This window comes from Suncus etruscus, chromosome 1 (genome assembly GCF_024139225.1).
Source record: "Suncus etruscus isolate mSunEtr1 chromosome 1, mSunEtr1.pri.cur, whole genome shotgun sequence".
NCBI classification, from domain to species: Eukaryota; Metazoa; Chordata; class Mammalia; order Eulipotyphla; family Soricidae; genus Suncus; species Suncus etruscus.
Window position 1 is genome coordinate 82,149,997 of NC_064848.1, and position 16,336 is coordinate 82,166,332.

Consider the following 16,336-nt stretch of genomic DNA (forward strand, 5'->3'; position numbering starts at 1 on the left):
AAAAGATGACTCTGGGTTGGAAAATACATGACACAGAACAGAATCCTTTCTTTCAAGACATGAAAAAGAAGTAGCTACTAATATGAGAAGTTTTAAGAAAACCCATGGGTTATCTCTTTTCTAATAATATAAACCCCTACAATTGGGTGGATGAAATCAAGTTACTTGATTTAGTCTTTAAGTTTTTAGTGAAACAAAAATTGAGTTGAGTAACGAGCATCTACCTTTTCTGGGGCAGCAACTAGGGGCACTTTCCAACAGTTTGTAAGTTTTGCTTATTTTCTTTCTTTCTTTTTTTTTTTTTGAGAATTATTTTTCAGATCAGCTTTTCTTTCTTTTTTTTATATTTTATTTGAACACCTTGATTACATACATGATTGTGTTTGGATTTCAGTCATGTAAAGAACACCACCCATCACCAGTGCAACGTTCCCATCACCAATGTCCCAAATCTCCCTCCTCCCCACCCAACCCCCGCCTGTACTCTAGACAGGCTTTCCATTTCCCTCATACATTCTCATTATTAGGACAGTTCAAAATGTAGTTATTTCTCTAACTAAACTCATCACACTTTGTGGTGAGCTTCCTGAGGTGAGCTGTAACTTCCAGCTCTTTTCTCTTTTGTGTCTGAAAATTATTATTGCAAGAATGTCTTTCATTTTTCTTAAAACCCATAGATGAATGAGACCATTCTGCGTCTTTCTCTCTCTCTGACTTATTTCACTCAGCATAATAGATTCCATGTACATCCATGTATAGGAAAATTTCATGACTTCATCTCTCCTGACAGCTGCATAATATTCCATTGTATATATGTACCACAGTTTCTTTAGCCATTCGTCTGTTGAAGGGCATCTTGGTTGTTTCCAGAGTCTTGCTATGGTAAATAGTGCTGCAATGAATATAGGTGTAAGGAAGGGGTTTTTGTATTGTATTTTTGTGTTCCTAGGGTATATTCCTAGGAGTGGTATAGCTGGGTCATATGGGAGCTCGATTTCCAGTTTTTGGAGGAATCTCCATATCGCTTTCCATAAAGGTTGAACTAGACGGCATTCCCACCAGCAGTGGATAGAGTTTCTTTCTCTCCACATCCCCGCCAGCACTGTTTATTCACATTCTTTGTGATGTGTGCCATTCTCTGGGGTGTGAGGTGGTACCTCATAGTTGTTTTGATTTGCATCTCCCTGATGATTAGTAATGTGGAGCACTTTTTCATGTGTCTTTTGGCCATTTGTATTTCTTCTTTGTCAAAGTGTCTGTCCATTTCTTCTCCCTATTTTTTGATGGGGTTAGATGTTTTTTTCTTGTAAATTTCTGTCAGTGCCTTGTATATTTTGGAGATTAGCCCCTTATCTGATGGGTATTGGGTGAATAGTTTCTCCCACTCAGTGGGTGGCTCTTGTATCCTGGGCACTATTTCCTTTGAGGTGCAGAAGCTTCTCAGCTTAATATATTCCCATCTGTTAATCTCTGCTTTCACTTGCTTGGAGAGTGCAGTTTCCTCCTTGAATATGCCTGTAGTCTCAATGTCCTGGAGTGTTTTGCCTATGTGTTGTTCTATGTATTTTATTGTTTCGGGTCTGATATCGAGGTCTTTCATCCATTTAGATTTTACCTTCATACATGATGTTAGCTGGGGGTCTAAATTCAATTTTTTGCAAGTGGCTAGCCAGTTGTGCCAACACCACTTGTTGAAGAGGCTTTCTTTGCTTTATTTAGGATTGCTTGCTCCTTTATCAAAAATTAGGTGATTGTATGTCTGGGGAACATTTTCTGAGTATTCAAGCCTATTTCACTGATCTGAGGGCCTGTCCTTATTCCAATATCATGCTATTTTGATAACTATTGCTTTGTAGTACAGTTTAAAGTTGGGGAAAGTAATTCCTCCCATATTCTTTTTCCCAATGATTGCTTTAGCTATTCGAGGGTGTTTATTGTTCCAAACGAATTTCAAAAGTTCCTGATCCACTTCTTTGAAGAATGTCATGGGTATCTTTAGAGGGATCGCATTAAATCTGTATAATGCCTTAGGGAGTATTGCCATTTTGATGATGTTAATCCTGCCAATCCATGAGCAGTGTATGTGTTTCCATTTCCGTGTGTCCTCTCTTATTTCTTAGAGCAGAGTTTTATAGTTTTCCTTGTATAGGTCCTTCACATTTTTAGTCAAGTTGATTCCAAGATATTTGAGTTTGTGTGGCACTATTGTGAATGGGGTTGTTTTCTTAATGTCCATTTCTTCCTTATTACTATTGGTGTATAGAAAGGCCATTGATTTTTGTGTGTTAATTTTGTAGCCTGCCACCTTGCTATATGAGTCTATTGTTTCTAGAAGCTTTTTGGTAGAGTCTTTGGGGTTTTCTAAGTAGAGTATCATGTCATCTGCAAACAGTGAGAGCTTGACTTCTTCCTTTCCTATCTGGATTCCCTTGATATCTTTTTCTTGTGTAATCGCTATAGCAAGTACTTCCAGTGCTATGTTGAATAGGAGTGGTGAGAGAGGACAGCCTTGTCTTGTGCCAGAATTTAGAGGGAAGGCTTTTAGTTTTTCTCCATTGAGGATAATATTTACCACTGGCTTGTGGTAGATGGCCTTAACTATATTGAGAAAGGTTCCTTCCATTCCCATCTTGCTGAGAGTTTTGATCAAGAATGGGTGTTGGACCTTATCAAATGCTTTCTCTGCATCTATTGATATGATCATGTGATTTTTATTTTTCTTGTTGTTGATGTTGTGTATTATGTTGATAGATTTATGGATGTTAAACCATCCTTGCATTCCTGGGATGAAACCTATTTGATCATAGTTGATAATCTTCTTAATGAGGCATTGAATCCTATTTGCCAGGGTTTTGTTGAGGATCTTTGCATCTGCATTCATCAGCGATATTGGTCTGTAATTTTCTTTTTTCGTAGCATCTCTGTCTGGTTTAGGTATCAAGGTGATATTGGCTTCATAAAAGCTATTTGGGAGTGTTTCCGTTTGTTCAATTTCATGAAAGAGTCTTGCCAGGATTAGTAGTAGTTCCTCTTGGAAAGTTTGATAAAATTCATTAGTGAATCCATCTGGGCCTGAGCTTTGGTTTTTGGGCAGACATTTGATTACCGTTTTAATTTCATCAATAGTGATGGGGGTGTTTAGATATGCTACATCCTCTTCCTTCAACCGTGGAAGATTATAAAAGTCCAAGAATTTATCCATTTCTTCCAGGTTCTCATTTTTAGTGGCATAGAGTTTCTCAAAGTAGTTACTGATTACCCTTCGAATCTCTGCCATATCAGTAGTGATCTCTCCTTTTTCATTCCTAATATGAGTTATCAAGTTTCTCTCTCTTTCTTTGTTAGTTTTGCCAGTGCTCTATCAATCTTGTTTATTTTTTCAAAGAACCAACTTCTGCTTTCGTTGATCTTTCGGATTGTTTTTTGGGTTTCCACTTCGTTGATTTCTGCTCTCAGCTTTGTTATTTTCTTCTGTCTTCCTATTTTTGGGTCCTTTTGTTGAGCACTTTCTAGTTCTATTAGCTGTGTCATTAAGCTACTCAGGTAAGCCCCTTATCCTTCCTGATGTGTGCTTGCAAAGCTATAAATTTTCCTCTCAGTACTACTTTTGCTGTGTCCCATAAGTTCTGATAGTTTGTGTCTTTATTGTCATTTGTTTCCAGGAACCTTTTGATTTCCTCCTTGATTTCATCTCGGACCCACTGGTTATTCAGTAGGAGGCTGTTTAACTTCCAGGTGTTAAAGTTTTACTTCTGAGTCCCTTTGAAATTCACAAATAATTTCAGAGCCTTGTGGTCAGCGAAGGTAGTCTGCAAAATTTCTATTCTCTTGATATTATGGAGGTATGTTTTATGTGCCAGCATGTAGTCTATCCTGGAGAATGTCCCATGTACATTGGAGAAGAATGTGTACCCTGGTTTCTGGGGATGGAGTGTCCTATATATATCCACTAGGCCTCTTTCTTCCATTTCTCTTTTCAGGTCTAGTATATTCTTGTTGGGCTTCAGTCTGTTTGACCTATCCAGTGTTGACAAAGCCGTGTTGAGGTCCCCCACAATTATTGTGTTGTTATTGATATTATTTTTCAGATTTGTCAACAGTTGTAGTAAATATTTTGCTGGCCCCTCATTCGGTGCATATATGTTTAGGAGAGTTATTTCTTCCTGCTCTACATACCCCTTGATTAATATAAAATGTCCATCTTTGTCCCTTACAACCTTCCTGAGTATAAAGTTTGCATTATCTGATATTAGTATGGCCACTCCAGCTTTTTTATGGGTGTTGTTTGCTTGGATAATTTTTCTCCAGCCTTTTATTTTGAGTCTATGTTTGTTCTGACTATTCAGGTGCATTTCTTGTAGGCAGCAGAAGGTTGGATTGAGTTTTTTGATCCATTTAGCCACTCTGTGTCTCTTAACTGGTGCATTTAGTCCATTGACGTTGAGAGAAAGAATTGTCCTGGGATTTAATGCCATCTTTATATCGAAATTTGGTGTGTCTTTTGTTTAGTCTTGTCTTAAATTAGGTCTTTCAGTTTTTCTCTTAAGACTGGTTTTGAGTCTGTAAAGTTTCTATTTTTTTGTCTGTGAAACCATGTATTCTTCTGTCAAACTGGAAAGTGAGTTTTGCTGGGTACAGTATTCTAGGTGAAGCATTCATTTCATTCAGTCTTGTCACAATATCCCACCACTGCTTTCTGGCATTGAGTGTTTCTGGTGACAGGTCTGCTGTAAATTTCAAGGATGCTTGCTTAAACGTAATTTCCCCTTTTGATCTTGCTGTTTTCAGAATTCTGTCTCTATCTGTGGGATTTGTCATTGTGACTAGGATATGTCTTGGGGTGATTTTTCTGGGGTCTCTTTTGGTTGGTACTCTTCGAACATGCAGGATTTGACCACATATATTCTTTAGCTCTGGAAGTTTGTCTTTAATGATGTTCTTGGCCATTTATTCTTCCTGGAAATTTTCTTCCTGGGTCTCTGGGACTCCAATGATTCTTAAGTTGTTTCTGTTGAGCTTATCAGAGACTTCTATTTTCATCTGTTCCCGTTTTTTGACTAATTTTTCCACTGTCTGTTCATTTGCTTTAAGTTTTTTTTCCAATCTCTCCCGCTGTATGGAATTGTTATTTATCTCATCTTCCACAGCACCAAGTGTATTCTCAGCTTCTGATACCCTGTCGCAGAGCTTATACATTTTGTCATTCACTTCGTTTACTGACTTTTTCAGGCCTGTTAGTTGACATGTTATTTCAGTTTGGAGTTTTATGATTTCTGTCTTCATATTTTTTTGGTTCTTATTAGTGTTCAACTTGATCCATGGTTTCTTTGAGTTCTTTGAGCATCTTCCATATTGCTTGTCTAAAGTCCTTATCTGAGAGGTTGAATAGTTGGTTGGTCATTATCTGGTCATCAGAATTGTCATCTTCATTCTCTATGTCTGATGCTGGCCTGCGTTGTTTCCCCCATTGCCACACTTGTATTATGGGTTTTTCTACATGTTGTGGTGGTATTCATTAGCTAAATGATGTAGGCAGCCACACTCCTCTGGCTTCTGGATGGGTCGACTTGCCTCCAAGGGAGGGGAGTCCTCCGTGGATGAAGCCTCACACAGGGTCAAATCTTAGGCCAGAGCATGCAGCAGAGAAGACAGTCCAGAGAGAAATGCTGGGCTTCAGTGATCCAGCACAGTTCTTAGTGTGATTTTTTCTTCTTGTTGCGATGGTGTCCTTTCCTTAGAAAGAGCGCACGGCTGTGTAGCAAAGCGTGGAGCCTCTTTTTGGCCCACTCCCAAGAAGTTCACGCGACAGGACTGTAGACAGACACACAGGCAGCACTCACAATTTTTCACAGTCAGGCCCCACTCAGTTTTGCTTATTTTCACAATAGTTTTTTGAGGTGAATTTTATCTTTATTTTTTAATAATAATATATTTAAGTGTCATGGTTACAACATGCTTGTAGTTGGGCTACAGTCAGTGCAACTTTCCCGCCAGCAATGCCTCTGTTTCCCTCCTCCCCCACCTACTGTATGTCTTTGAGGCAGGCATTATACTTCTCTCACTCATTATCATTGTCATAATAGTTGTTAGTGTACTTATTTCTCTTACTATACTCACCATTCTTTGTAGTAAGCTTCATATTGTTGGCTACTTATTTTAGCCCTCATCACTATTGTCTCTGGGTATTATTACCGTACTGTCTTTTATTTTTCTTAGATCCTGCAGATGAGTCAGATTATTCTATGCCTGTCTTATCTCCCTCTGACTCATAATAGTTTCCATGCCTATTCATGTATAGGAAAATTTCATGACTTCATTATTTCTGGCAGCTACATAGTATTCCATTGTGTATATGTACCACAGCTTTTTTAGCCACATTGTAGGGCATCTAGGTTGTTTTCAGATTCTGGCTATTGTAAATAGCACTGCAATAAACATAGGTGTGCAGAGGGCATTTTTGTATTTTGTTTTTATGTTCCTAAAGTATATCCCTAGGAGTGGTATATCTGGATCATATGAGAGCTCAATTTCCAGTTTTTTGAGGAATCTCCATATTGTTTTCCATAAAGGCTGGAGTAGATGGCATTTCCACCAGCAGTGAATGAGAGTTCTTTTCTCCAACATCCACACCAGGAGAGATTGTTCTTGTTCTTTGTGATGTACGCCAATCTCTGTGGCATGAGATGGTACCTCATTATTGTTTGATTTACATCTCCCTGATGATTAGTGATGTGGAACATTTCTTCATGTGCCTTTGGCCATCTGTCCATCTGTATTTTTTCTTTGAGAAAGTATCTGTTTATTTCTTCTCCCCAATTTTGATAGGAGTAGGTTACAATTATTTTCCCTATTAGAGACAAGGACTAAGAGGTTAAAATAATGCAGTCAATCAGTCAAAGAGTTGTCTTTAGAGTCCAGGCCTGTTCTCTGACATGCCTACCTCCTCCTTTCTCATTCCATTTCTCAAAACTTTTAACAGTAACAAGGTTATTGTAAATCAATATCAGAGGACCAGAAGATGGTAAATTGAGAATGATCCATAATCATTTTTCCTAACACCTGAAACACCTAATTCCTCCCCTTCCTATACTTCTGTATTTTCTGCTAGCAGCTCATAGTCAACCGCTGACATTATGAAAATTAGTCATAGAAAAGGAAACCATCAAACTGAGAACAATATTTTTGTTTAGATGGATTTCCAATGGCCCATTTTGAATCTGCTGCATTGAGGCTTTAGTCAGCATACCCTTTTTAGGTGGCATCCAGCTTATTCGATTTCCCACACTGCTCTATTTTCCTATTTCTTTCTTGTCTTTCTTGCACCACAGGGAATCTCTATATGGATCTATCTTTTGAATCCCATAGAGAAAAATAGCACATACTTGAAATCCTTCAACTTTCCCAAATTGTTCACAACCATGGGAACCAAATGGGCTCCTAAGACTGTTTCTCTCTCTCTTTTTTTTTATTCTGTGCAGTCATCATATGTTTTGAATGACCAAAAGATCTGAGACAAAAGACAGCTAATAAAAATAGAAACATTTTGGAGGACCCTGGCATTCCTTTTAAAATTACTTTGGTTGAAGGAAAGCTTCAGATTACTCTGAAATTTCATACTTTTAGCTACTACTCAGTAAGATTTTAGCTTTCACTCTCTCAGTAAGCCTTAGCAAGTAAGTTTACTGAGTTCATGTTTTCTCCATTGGGTAAACTATGATCTCTGTCATTCCCAAAGGACCTGTGCCCTAAAATATAAACCAACTTTAATTAAAAGAATTTCTGTTGTGCAAATATAGCATTCTGTCTTCTCCCCATAATTCTTTTCAGTGAATCATCCATTAGAAAAACACATTTAACTCACACGGATAGTACTGATGCAACTCAATTTAATATCCCAGAAAGAGCTAGTTTTGTTTTGATTTTTGGTTTTTGGGTCACGCTCGGTGACGCTCAGAAATTGCTCCTGGCTTGGGGGACCATATGGGATGCTGGGGATCAAACCGAGGTCCACCCTGGGTCAGCTGCTTGCAAGGCAAATGCCCTATCACTGCGCTATTGCTCTGGCCCCAGAACTAGTTACTTTTAAACACTCTGCCCTATTGTAATATGTCTTAATACACATAACATGTGTTAAGGGCAAAATGGCACCAATATGAATATTAGACTAATTCTTTAAAATATCATGCTATTATTTACTATTTGCTATAGAACTCTTCTTGATAAAGGTTTATAAATGGAATGGCATATTTGGGGTTATACATTGTGTTTATAATGACTCAGTGATTTTAAAGTTTTATAATTTAGAGATTTGAGGGAAGATGTGAAGGAATAGGAGAATTAGTTTTTCTTCTGTTGTTTGTTTTATTTTTTCATGTTGAGGATACAATGTTTAGTGCCAACAGTTTATATCTGCTCTACACTCAGGAATCACTCCTGGTGGTCTTAGGGGACCATATAGGATGCCTGGTAATGAACCTGAGAGACCAGGTGCAAGTCAAATACTTTACTCTGTGTTATCTCTCTAATCCCTTTCTTCTATATTTTAATCCAGCTTTCTGTAAGATTACATACAACAGAAACTGACTTTTTTGACAGGAGTAGAGAAGGCATCAATTCAAAACATATTAAGTAGCTCATATTATATATAACTGGAAGACTGGTTTGGGCAATGAACAATGAACTTCTTGCCTGAAAGAATTTCTTTACTGTAATGTCTTCAGGATCTTTCAGTGTCTTCAGCATGTGACCCTTCAGCATGAACCCATATTTCAGACTATATTATACATTATAGAGATCTGGGGAAACATGTGTCCAGCAGTTTTCTGCTTCTATGATGGGAGATGTTTTTGACTTACTCTAGGCCTTTAAAATGTTATTTCCTCAACGGTGGTTAGGATCTGGAATTTGGATGTTCAATAACTTTGAGTCTGCTATCTAACTTCTCATTGGCTGAAATCTGAGGGTCTCACTCATATTCTGAATTTCTTCTCTTCTTTGACTTTTTTTTAGGGGATGGGTTTTGGGCCACACTTGGTGATGCTCAGGGGTTACTTCTAGATATGCACTCAGAAATTGCTCCTGGCTCGGGAACCATCTGAAACATAGGGATCAAACCCAGGACTGACATGGGCAGCCACAGGCAAGGCAAACACCCTACCACTGTGTTATTGCTCTGGCCCCTTCTCTCTCCTTTGACTTTTGCCATGTAGGCTTTGCTGATACTCCATGCTGAAATTGCAACCAATGTATATCATGAATCTCAAGCAGTTAAAACCCATAGAAGTACACATCACTGAGCATGAGTCTTTTGTCTATTTGTAGTAAATTCAATTTGTCAATGGTTCTAATTTTATTCATGCCTACCTGACTTCATAGAAATAAAATTCTATGTATTTAAAGAAATGTTCCCTAGAAGATTCTGACACATACATCTGCCTGGGAACTAAGTCTTAGTTTTCCCCATTTCCTACAGTTTCTCTGTTGAGAAGTCTTCTGACAGCCATTTCATTGGTCACAACCAGCAGACCTTTCTAATAATTGAACAAATGGGCCATTTGATATAAATCACTGTTTCTCTCTCCTTCAACTCAAAATTTCTTTTCTTTTTCTTCTTTTTTTTTTTTGTTGTTTTTTGGGGCCACACCCATTTGATGCTCAGGAGTTACTCCTGGCTAAGCACTCAGAAATTGCCCCTGGCTTGGGGGGACCATATGGGACGCCGGGGGATCGAACCGCAGTCCTGATCCTTGGCTAGCGCTTGCAAGGCAGACACCTTACCTCTAGCGCCATCTTACCGGCCCCTCAAAATTTCTTTTCTTAGTGCTTATTTAGCCTTCTTTCCTCCCTTCCTCCCTCCCCCAACCCCCTCCCTCTCCTCCCTTCATTCTTCCCTCCATTCCTCCCTCTCTTTCTTCCTTCCTCCCTTCCTCTCTTTCTCCCTTCTTCCCTCCCTTTCTTCCTTCCTCCCCCCTCCCTTTCTCTCTTCCTCCCTCCCTCCCTTTCTCCCTTCCTCTCTTTCTTCCTCCTCCTACTCCCTTCTTCTCTTTCTTCCTTCCTCCTTCCCTTCTTTCCTTCCTTTCTTCCTCCCTCCCTCCCTTCTTTCCATCCTTCCTTCCTTCCCTCCCTCTTCCTCCCTTCCTCCCTCCCTTCCTTCCTTCCTTCCTTCCTTCCTTCCTTCCTTCCTTCCTTCCTTCCTTCCTTCCTTCCTTCCTTCCTTCCTTCCTTCCTTCCTTCCTTCCTTCCTTCCTTCCTTCCTTCCTTCCTTCCTTCCTTCCTTCTTCCAAGGTGAACCTAGCTAAAATCCTAAACCAAGTGTTCCCTCAACTTCCTCTTCCTGGTAACCTCTTTCTTTGATATATAAAAACCCACCTAGATTACAGTACCTTCCCTACCTTGGTGGATTTGGTTCTGGAAAATAAAGAGATATAGTTCTGGTTTGGGGTTCAGCAAAAAGAACACATGGTAGAGGCTGACTCCAATGAATATCTTTTCTGATTGTCTTGGTATTTGCCACTACCTTGCATCATCAGACCTGTTCACCAGCAATGCCTATGGTTTATTTCTGGCTCTATGCTCAGGGATCCCTCTTTGCAGTGCTCAAGGAGATGATATGTAGTACTAGGATACAGTCTGGTTTAGTTATGTGAAAAGCAAGTGCCCTATTGACTGTACTATCTTTTGGACCTGCCTTTTTTTTTTAGTATGAAATACTTTATTTAAAGATAATGTATCACATATTTGACATAGTTAATAATATATTTATTTCCAGATAAATGGGAGTGAAGTTATTAAAAGAAAAGGAAAATAAGGAGTACAGTGACAAGAAACTTTGTGAAAATTATTCTATCTAGCAATGAGGTCATTAAGTCATTGTCAGGTTTAATAAGCTCTTGTTGCTAGTAGATCATTCTCCATCTTTCTTTCTCAATTAGTAGCTAAATTTTCTAAACTAGTAGCTAAATTGGCTACTAGTGTTCATTGAGACATCCTCTGGTTTAGTCAGAGATAATGCCTTACGTTTCTATTTCCCTTGATTCTGTCTTTGTTTTTTGTTATCATGTTTAATTCCCTTTGACCATGAAACTTTCAGTCTCATCTGACCTAACTAGTAAGCCTCCAACTCAACCTTCTCCTAATCTACTTTTCTATACATCCTACTTTCCTATTTCAGATACAAATATCTGAAAGGGGCTATTTTGTATTCATTACTATTTCTTTTCCACTACACACTTCGTTTTCAGCTCTCCCTAATTGCTTCCAGGCTCACCCTCTCACACACACTGTTCAATCACTGTGGCTTCCTGTCTGCCCAGCCCATGGCCTCTCCATATGCTGTGCCTTCTTAACCTCTAGGAAGGCTCTAAACTTATTTAAAACTCTTTTCCTTTAGTTGTGACTTTTGGCATACAACATTCTATCTCATTTTTCCTTCTCTTTCTGAGAAGGTATTTCTCAGCCTCCTGTTGGATTTCCTCCTCTTCTTCTCTTTGTGTTGCTGTTGTTATTTCTTTAGCTATAACCTCAAAGTAGGCAATATCCAAATATGTGTCCTCAGTACTGATTCTTCTGTCTCAAAGTTCATAGCTTTCTATATGGTCATTTCCAAATGATACCCAGGCTCTTGTCCCAGTCTCCACCCACTCCTTAATATTTCCTTTGAAGAATTTACTCTGGTAAAACATAAAAGTAAAAAACAAATTTCTATTTTGCTTACTTTTAAACATAGTTTAAGCCTACTCACATTGTTTTGTCTCACTGTTCCTTCTAAATACAACTGGAAATAATATAACTGGAAATGAAGGAAGAATTTTTTCAATGTTTTGTTTTGGGTTTAGTCACACCCAGAAGTGCTCTGATGCTACTTCCAGCAGTGGACCAGGTAGGGACAGAAATCAAACCTAGATGCTATAAGCCTTCTATTCTTTTTATAATAATTTTTCCTCATTTAAAGCATTCTAGTATAATTGATGATTATTTTTATTATTTATTTAAATTATTCTAGTATAATTGACAAACATTATTTTAGTTTTAGGTGTATAAGGTAATGATCTACATTTTCATACATTCTGAAAACATGATGATAATACTTTCATTTCTATCTTTACTAACTTTAAAATTTTCTATACCATACTATTAATTATGTATTAATAATGACCCTCCTATGCTATACATTATAACTTCTTGCCTCATTTTCTTTGTAACTGGAAGCCTGCCTCTCAATTCATCCCCTTCATCCCTTTTGTACATAAACTCTTCCTCACCTCCCAATCATTAATCTATTTTTTTTTCACTTGTTTATTACTGACCTGCTTTACCTCAGTAAAATAGAACAACTTAGTGCTGAGTGTTTAGGACATTGTCTCTGGAGAAGTTGAGTTTAATCCAATTCTCCAATTTTGCCATCTCTGGCCTGAGTTTAGTTACTTTAATATTCCTTACTTGGTTGGTTACACAGCCTATCTGCTGAAGTAATAACAGTTTTGGTAATTTGTGAACAGGTATCCTTCAGAGGCCGTGTCCTTCTAGAGTTGGTGCTGGATGTGAAGAGAAAATGATGTGTTTGAAATAAGTGATGGGTTTTAGTGGGAAAATAGAATTTCTGTCTGTGTTGGAGGGTGTGTTGAATCTGACATTGGCTCGTATTTATGACACCGACAGCCCCACCCACACTAGTTATGAAAAAAAGGAAGAAAAACAATCCATCAATAAACCTGTTTGGATGACGGCTTCAGCCTTCAGGCAGAATAGTAATTGCTCTTCAAGTCACAGGTAAAACCTCTGTGAAAGCTGAAAAGGCGACATAATTGTATTGCAAGAATTTGCCCAGAAAAAGAGATGACTTGTAGAAATTTAATGTGCACATTTATAAATAAAAAAGCCAGTGAATGTTATTCAGTTGTAGACTCATCAAGGATGTAAAAAGATCGCATTGTTTTCTCAAGTGCATTTTTTTTTAATGCAGGCAAGTTTACTTGAGAATATTGTAGATTTTTGTAGGTCCCTCTTGGGAAAAAAAGGAGGAGGTATTTTTGTTTGTAGCAATCATGTTTCTGAGAATATTGTGGATTTTAGTAGGTCCCTCTTGGGGAAAAAAGGGGGGGGGTATTTTTGTTTGTAGCAATCATGTTTCTTTGGAATGGGTTTTATCCAGGTCTGATATCCAGTCACAAAAGTGGCACTTTACATAGCCTAGTGTTTGCTAAAGAGCAGGTGAAATAGTTCAGTGGCCCTCTCTTGCTTCTCTCCCTCACAGTCTGGGTACAGAAATAAAGACTGAGAGTTTCAGCCCAGAATGTCACAAGCATTCTGGAAGAACAGAATGGCTGTAAGGATAGCTAAGAACAAAGTCCCTTTACACACTTATCTCGTTTATCATATGACTACAACTTTATGAGATCAATACTGTGATTCTTCATTCTTTTCAATAAAAACAAAAACAAAAACACTGAGGTTCAGGATGATAAATTGAGTCGCCCAAGGCTTTGCCATCAAATGTCAAACCCAGACATACCCAAGGGACTCAGGACTAGGGAGTGTCTAGCTGTCCTTTAAACTCCAGTTGGTCTTGCAGAGAGGTAGCGTTCTTTGAGTTACACACTGCTTTGGGCACACTAGAAGTATGAAGATCGGGCCACCTAAGGTAGGTGGGTGAAGTAGTTCTTCGCCATTGCAAAGGTCCCCATGTGGCGATGGATGCCGAAATGTAAACAGATGCCAATGCATCACTGGGTGACAACAACCTCCACAGAACAGCACGAGCTGGGTTGAGGTCGAGGTGGGCTATTTCTGCCAGAGGCCTCTCAGCTGGCATCTGCGTGGTGGAGGCACCACCATGCCCTGGTGTAGTCCACGCGAGCGCTTGTCCACCTAGGCGCACCAGCTCCAATGCCCAGCGAAGGCTCGTTCCTGGGAGCGGACGCTCCAGGTGTCGGTTCCCACTCCTGTGGCCCCGCAGAGTCTTGGGGACCTTCCCGGGGCGGCAGCACCAGCGCCCTTTGCCAGCCTAGGGCGGCCCAGGGTCTCAGCCACGGGAGCCCCTGGACTGCAGGGGCGGAGCGAGGCGCCCAGACGTCAGGGCGGAAAACGAGCACGGGGCGAGCGCGCCCTCCCGGCGGCTGCCCACGTTCCCGACTGGCGCTGCCGACAGCGGCCGGGGGATGCATTTAGCTGCGGCGCTGGGGCGCTGCCAGGCGGCCGGACGGCCGGGGGCCAGAGGCTGAACCCGGACGAACCAGCCCGGGCGAGCCAGCAGTGCGCGCAGCGCTCTCTGCCCACCACCCCGGGGAGCTCATCTCCCACCGAGAGCAGGCGCTCCCCCAGGGTTCTAGCAAAGCCCCTTTGGAGGTGCCCGGCAATTTCCTTGGGTGACTGACTACAGCGTGTGTTTTGTTTTTCTTTCTTTTTTTCCCCCCCTCTCCCCTTGCGCCCTTCTCCAGGATGGCAGAGGCGGAATTGCACAAGGAAAGGCTGCAAGCCATAGCCGTAAGTCCACTTATTTTTAATTTTTTTGCTCTATTGTCTGGGATTGAAATGTGAATGTGTGTGTGCATGTGTGTGTGTGTGTGGGGGGTGATCTCGAGTGTTTTGGGGCGATCGCATTCCAGCACAGTAGCCACAGGGCATGTGTTTGGAGATGAAAGGCTGGGTTGAGCTGTTTCTGGCTTTTTCTTTTTCACCTTGGTAGAGAGGAAATTTTCCCCAGGGCGCACTTGGGGATTGGAAGGTCACAAAACCTCCCAATCTTCCAAAAATTGTGACCTAATACTTCTACCTAGAAGATTGACTTTGAAATGAAATGCTTGCTACTGGGCTTCGGTGGGGAAGGGGGAGAGACGCGTGGTTGGAGACTCCTGGAGTCTTACCTTAAGAACTTCTTCCACTGGAGAAGGGGAGCGGGTGATAGGGGATCAGGGCTGCCATCCTCTCGGCGGAAACCGTTGCCTGCTAAGTGGAAAACCAGCGGCCAGTTCCTTTGCCAGCCACGAGGTCGAACCTCTTGCTCCAAACCCTCCTGATCTGTTTGATATTTGGCAAGGGCACTGGCCGAAGGTCTGGGAACTTCCAGCAACTGGGTCCTGGGGGGAAAAGTACCAAGAGTGTACTTGTGGCTGTGGATTAGGAAACCCTATTTTCAACATACAAAGGAGCAACCAGTTTTGGCAAACTTTCTCTCCACTCTCAGAAAAGTGTAGCCTTGTATCATTGGGTATAAAGTCTAACTGACTGAGACGCCTGGATTGGAGCAAGCTTGCCACAGTGTTGCCAATGATCCACAGATGTGGTATTTTTACTGGAGCCACCACAGCTGGATTATATATTTCCTTTGCAGATGACGGAATGATTACCTCTGCTGTATGAATAATAACAATTAAAAGAAATCTGTTTACATATTGGCATAAAAGAATCTCCAGGCTTTCTTTTTTTTCCTTTCTAGTATGTGTGTGTGTGTGTGTGTGTGTGTGTGTGTGTGTGTGTGTGTGTGTGTGTGTGTGTGGAGGGTCCAGGAGTTCCTTGGAAACACATAAATATATTGGAGAAGTACCAGTGTAATGTTCTGGATTCAAACTATAAAGTGTTTCCAAAAGTCTTTGGACTGATTCATTGGGAAATTCAAGCAGGCTCTTTTTCAAAAGAAGCATTTGATGTGGTCTCTGTGCCTATGAGACTCTTTTTATCAAACTTCTCTAATCTGAAATGGAACTTCACCTATGAACCAAGCGAGACATTTGACGGCATGCTGAAATGCTTTGGTTTGCCTGCTGGACATTGTTTGAACTTGGTCCCCAGAACTCAGGATAACTGGTTCCCTTCCCCTCCTCCTTTATCTCTGGGCAAGAATGTGTATTTTGATTGTTTATAGCACTGTTTATGACTTCTTAAAATAGTGGAAAGGCAGTGTAGTCAGTATGTTAGGATAAGAAAGGAGACAGTCAGTTATTGGTGCCATGGAGCTGCTGGGTGTTTTATATAAACTGAATAATAGGCTGCTTTAACTGTTCATGAAGTGACTGCTCCCGAAAGTGTTCCTTGCTCTCATTGGCTACTGATGCAGCTTTGTAACAGTTGTCACATTTTATGCCTTTGCATGACCAGCTTTACTGGATGCCTGAGCAACAGCTGAGCCCCATGAAAGGACTTGCTTTTTGAACAGAGAGAGCCAGTAGCATTTAACACAGGGGCCACTTCTTTACAAGTAGGGTTGAGTAATCCCAGCAAAGGCCAAGTGGATTTTCAAGAAAGATCTTTTGGATTTCCTTTGAGTGTATGAGAAGAATACATCTCAATTCTTATGTCTATTTAGTTGTAGAATTAAAGTTGTCTGTGTACCTGGAAAAGA

At 40.4% G+C, this 16,336-nt stretch overlaps 1 protein-coding gene across 1 annotated transcript in view; it reads left to right on the forward strand.

Annotated features, from left to right (window-relative positions):
- The window catches only part of LOC126024807 (paralemmin-2), a 327,444-nt gene that overhangs the window by 145,809 nt on the left and 165,299 nt on the right, over nucleotides 1-16,336 (forward strand). Inside the window, exon 2 of the mRNA XM_049785259.1 lies at nucleotides 14,436-14,481. Within this exon, the coding sequence (XP_049641216.1) occupies nucleotides 14,436-14,481 (46 nt within the window). The remainder of the gene's footprint in view (nucleotides 1-14,435; nucleotides 14,482-16,336) is intronic.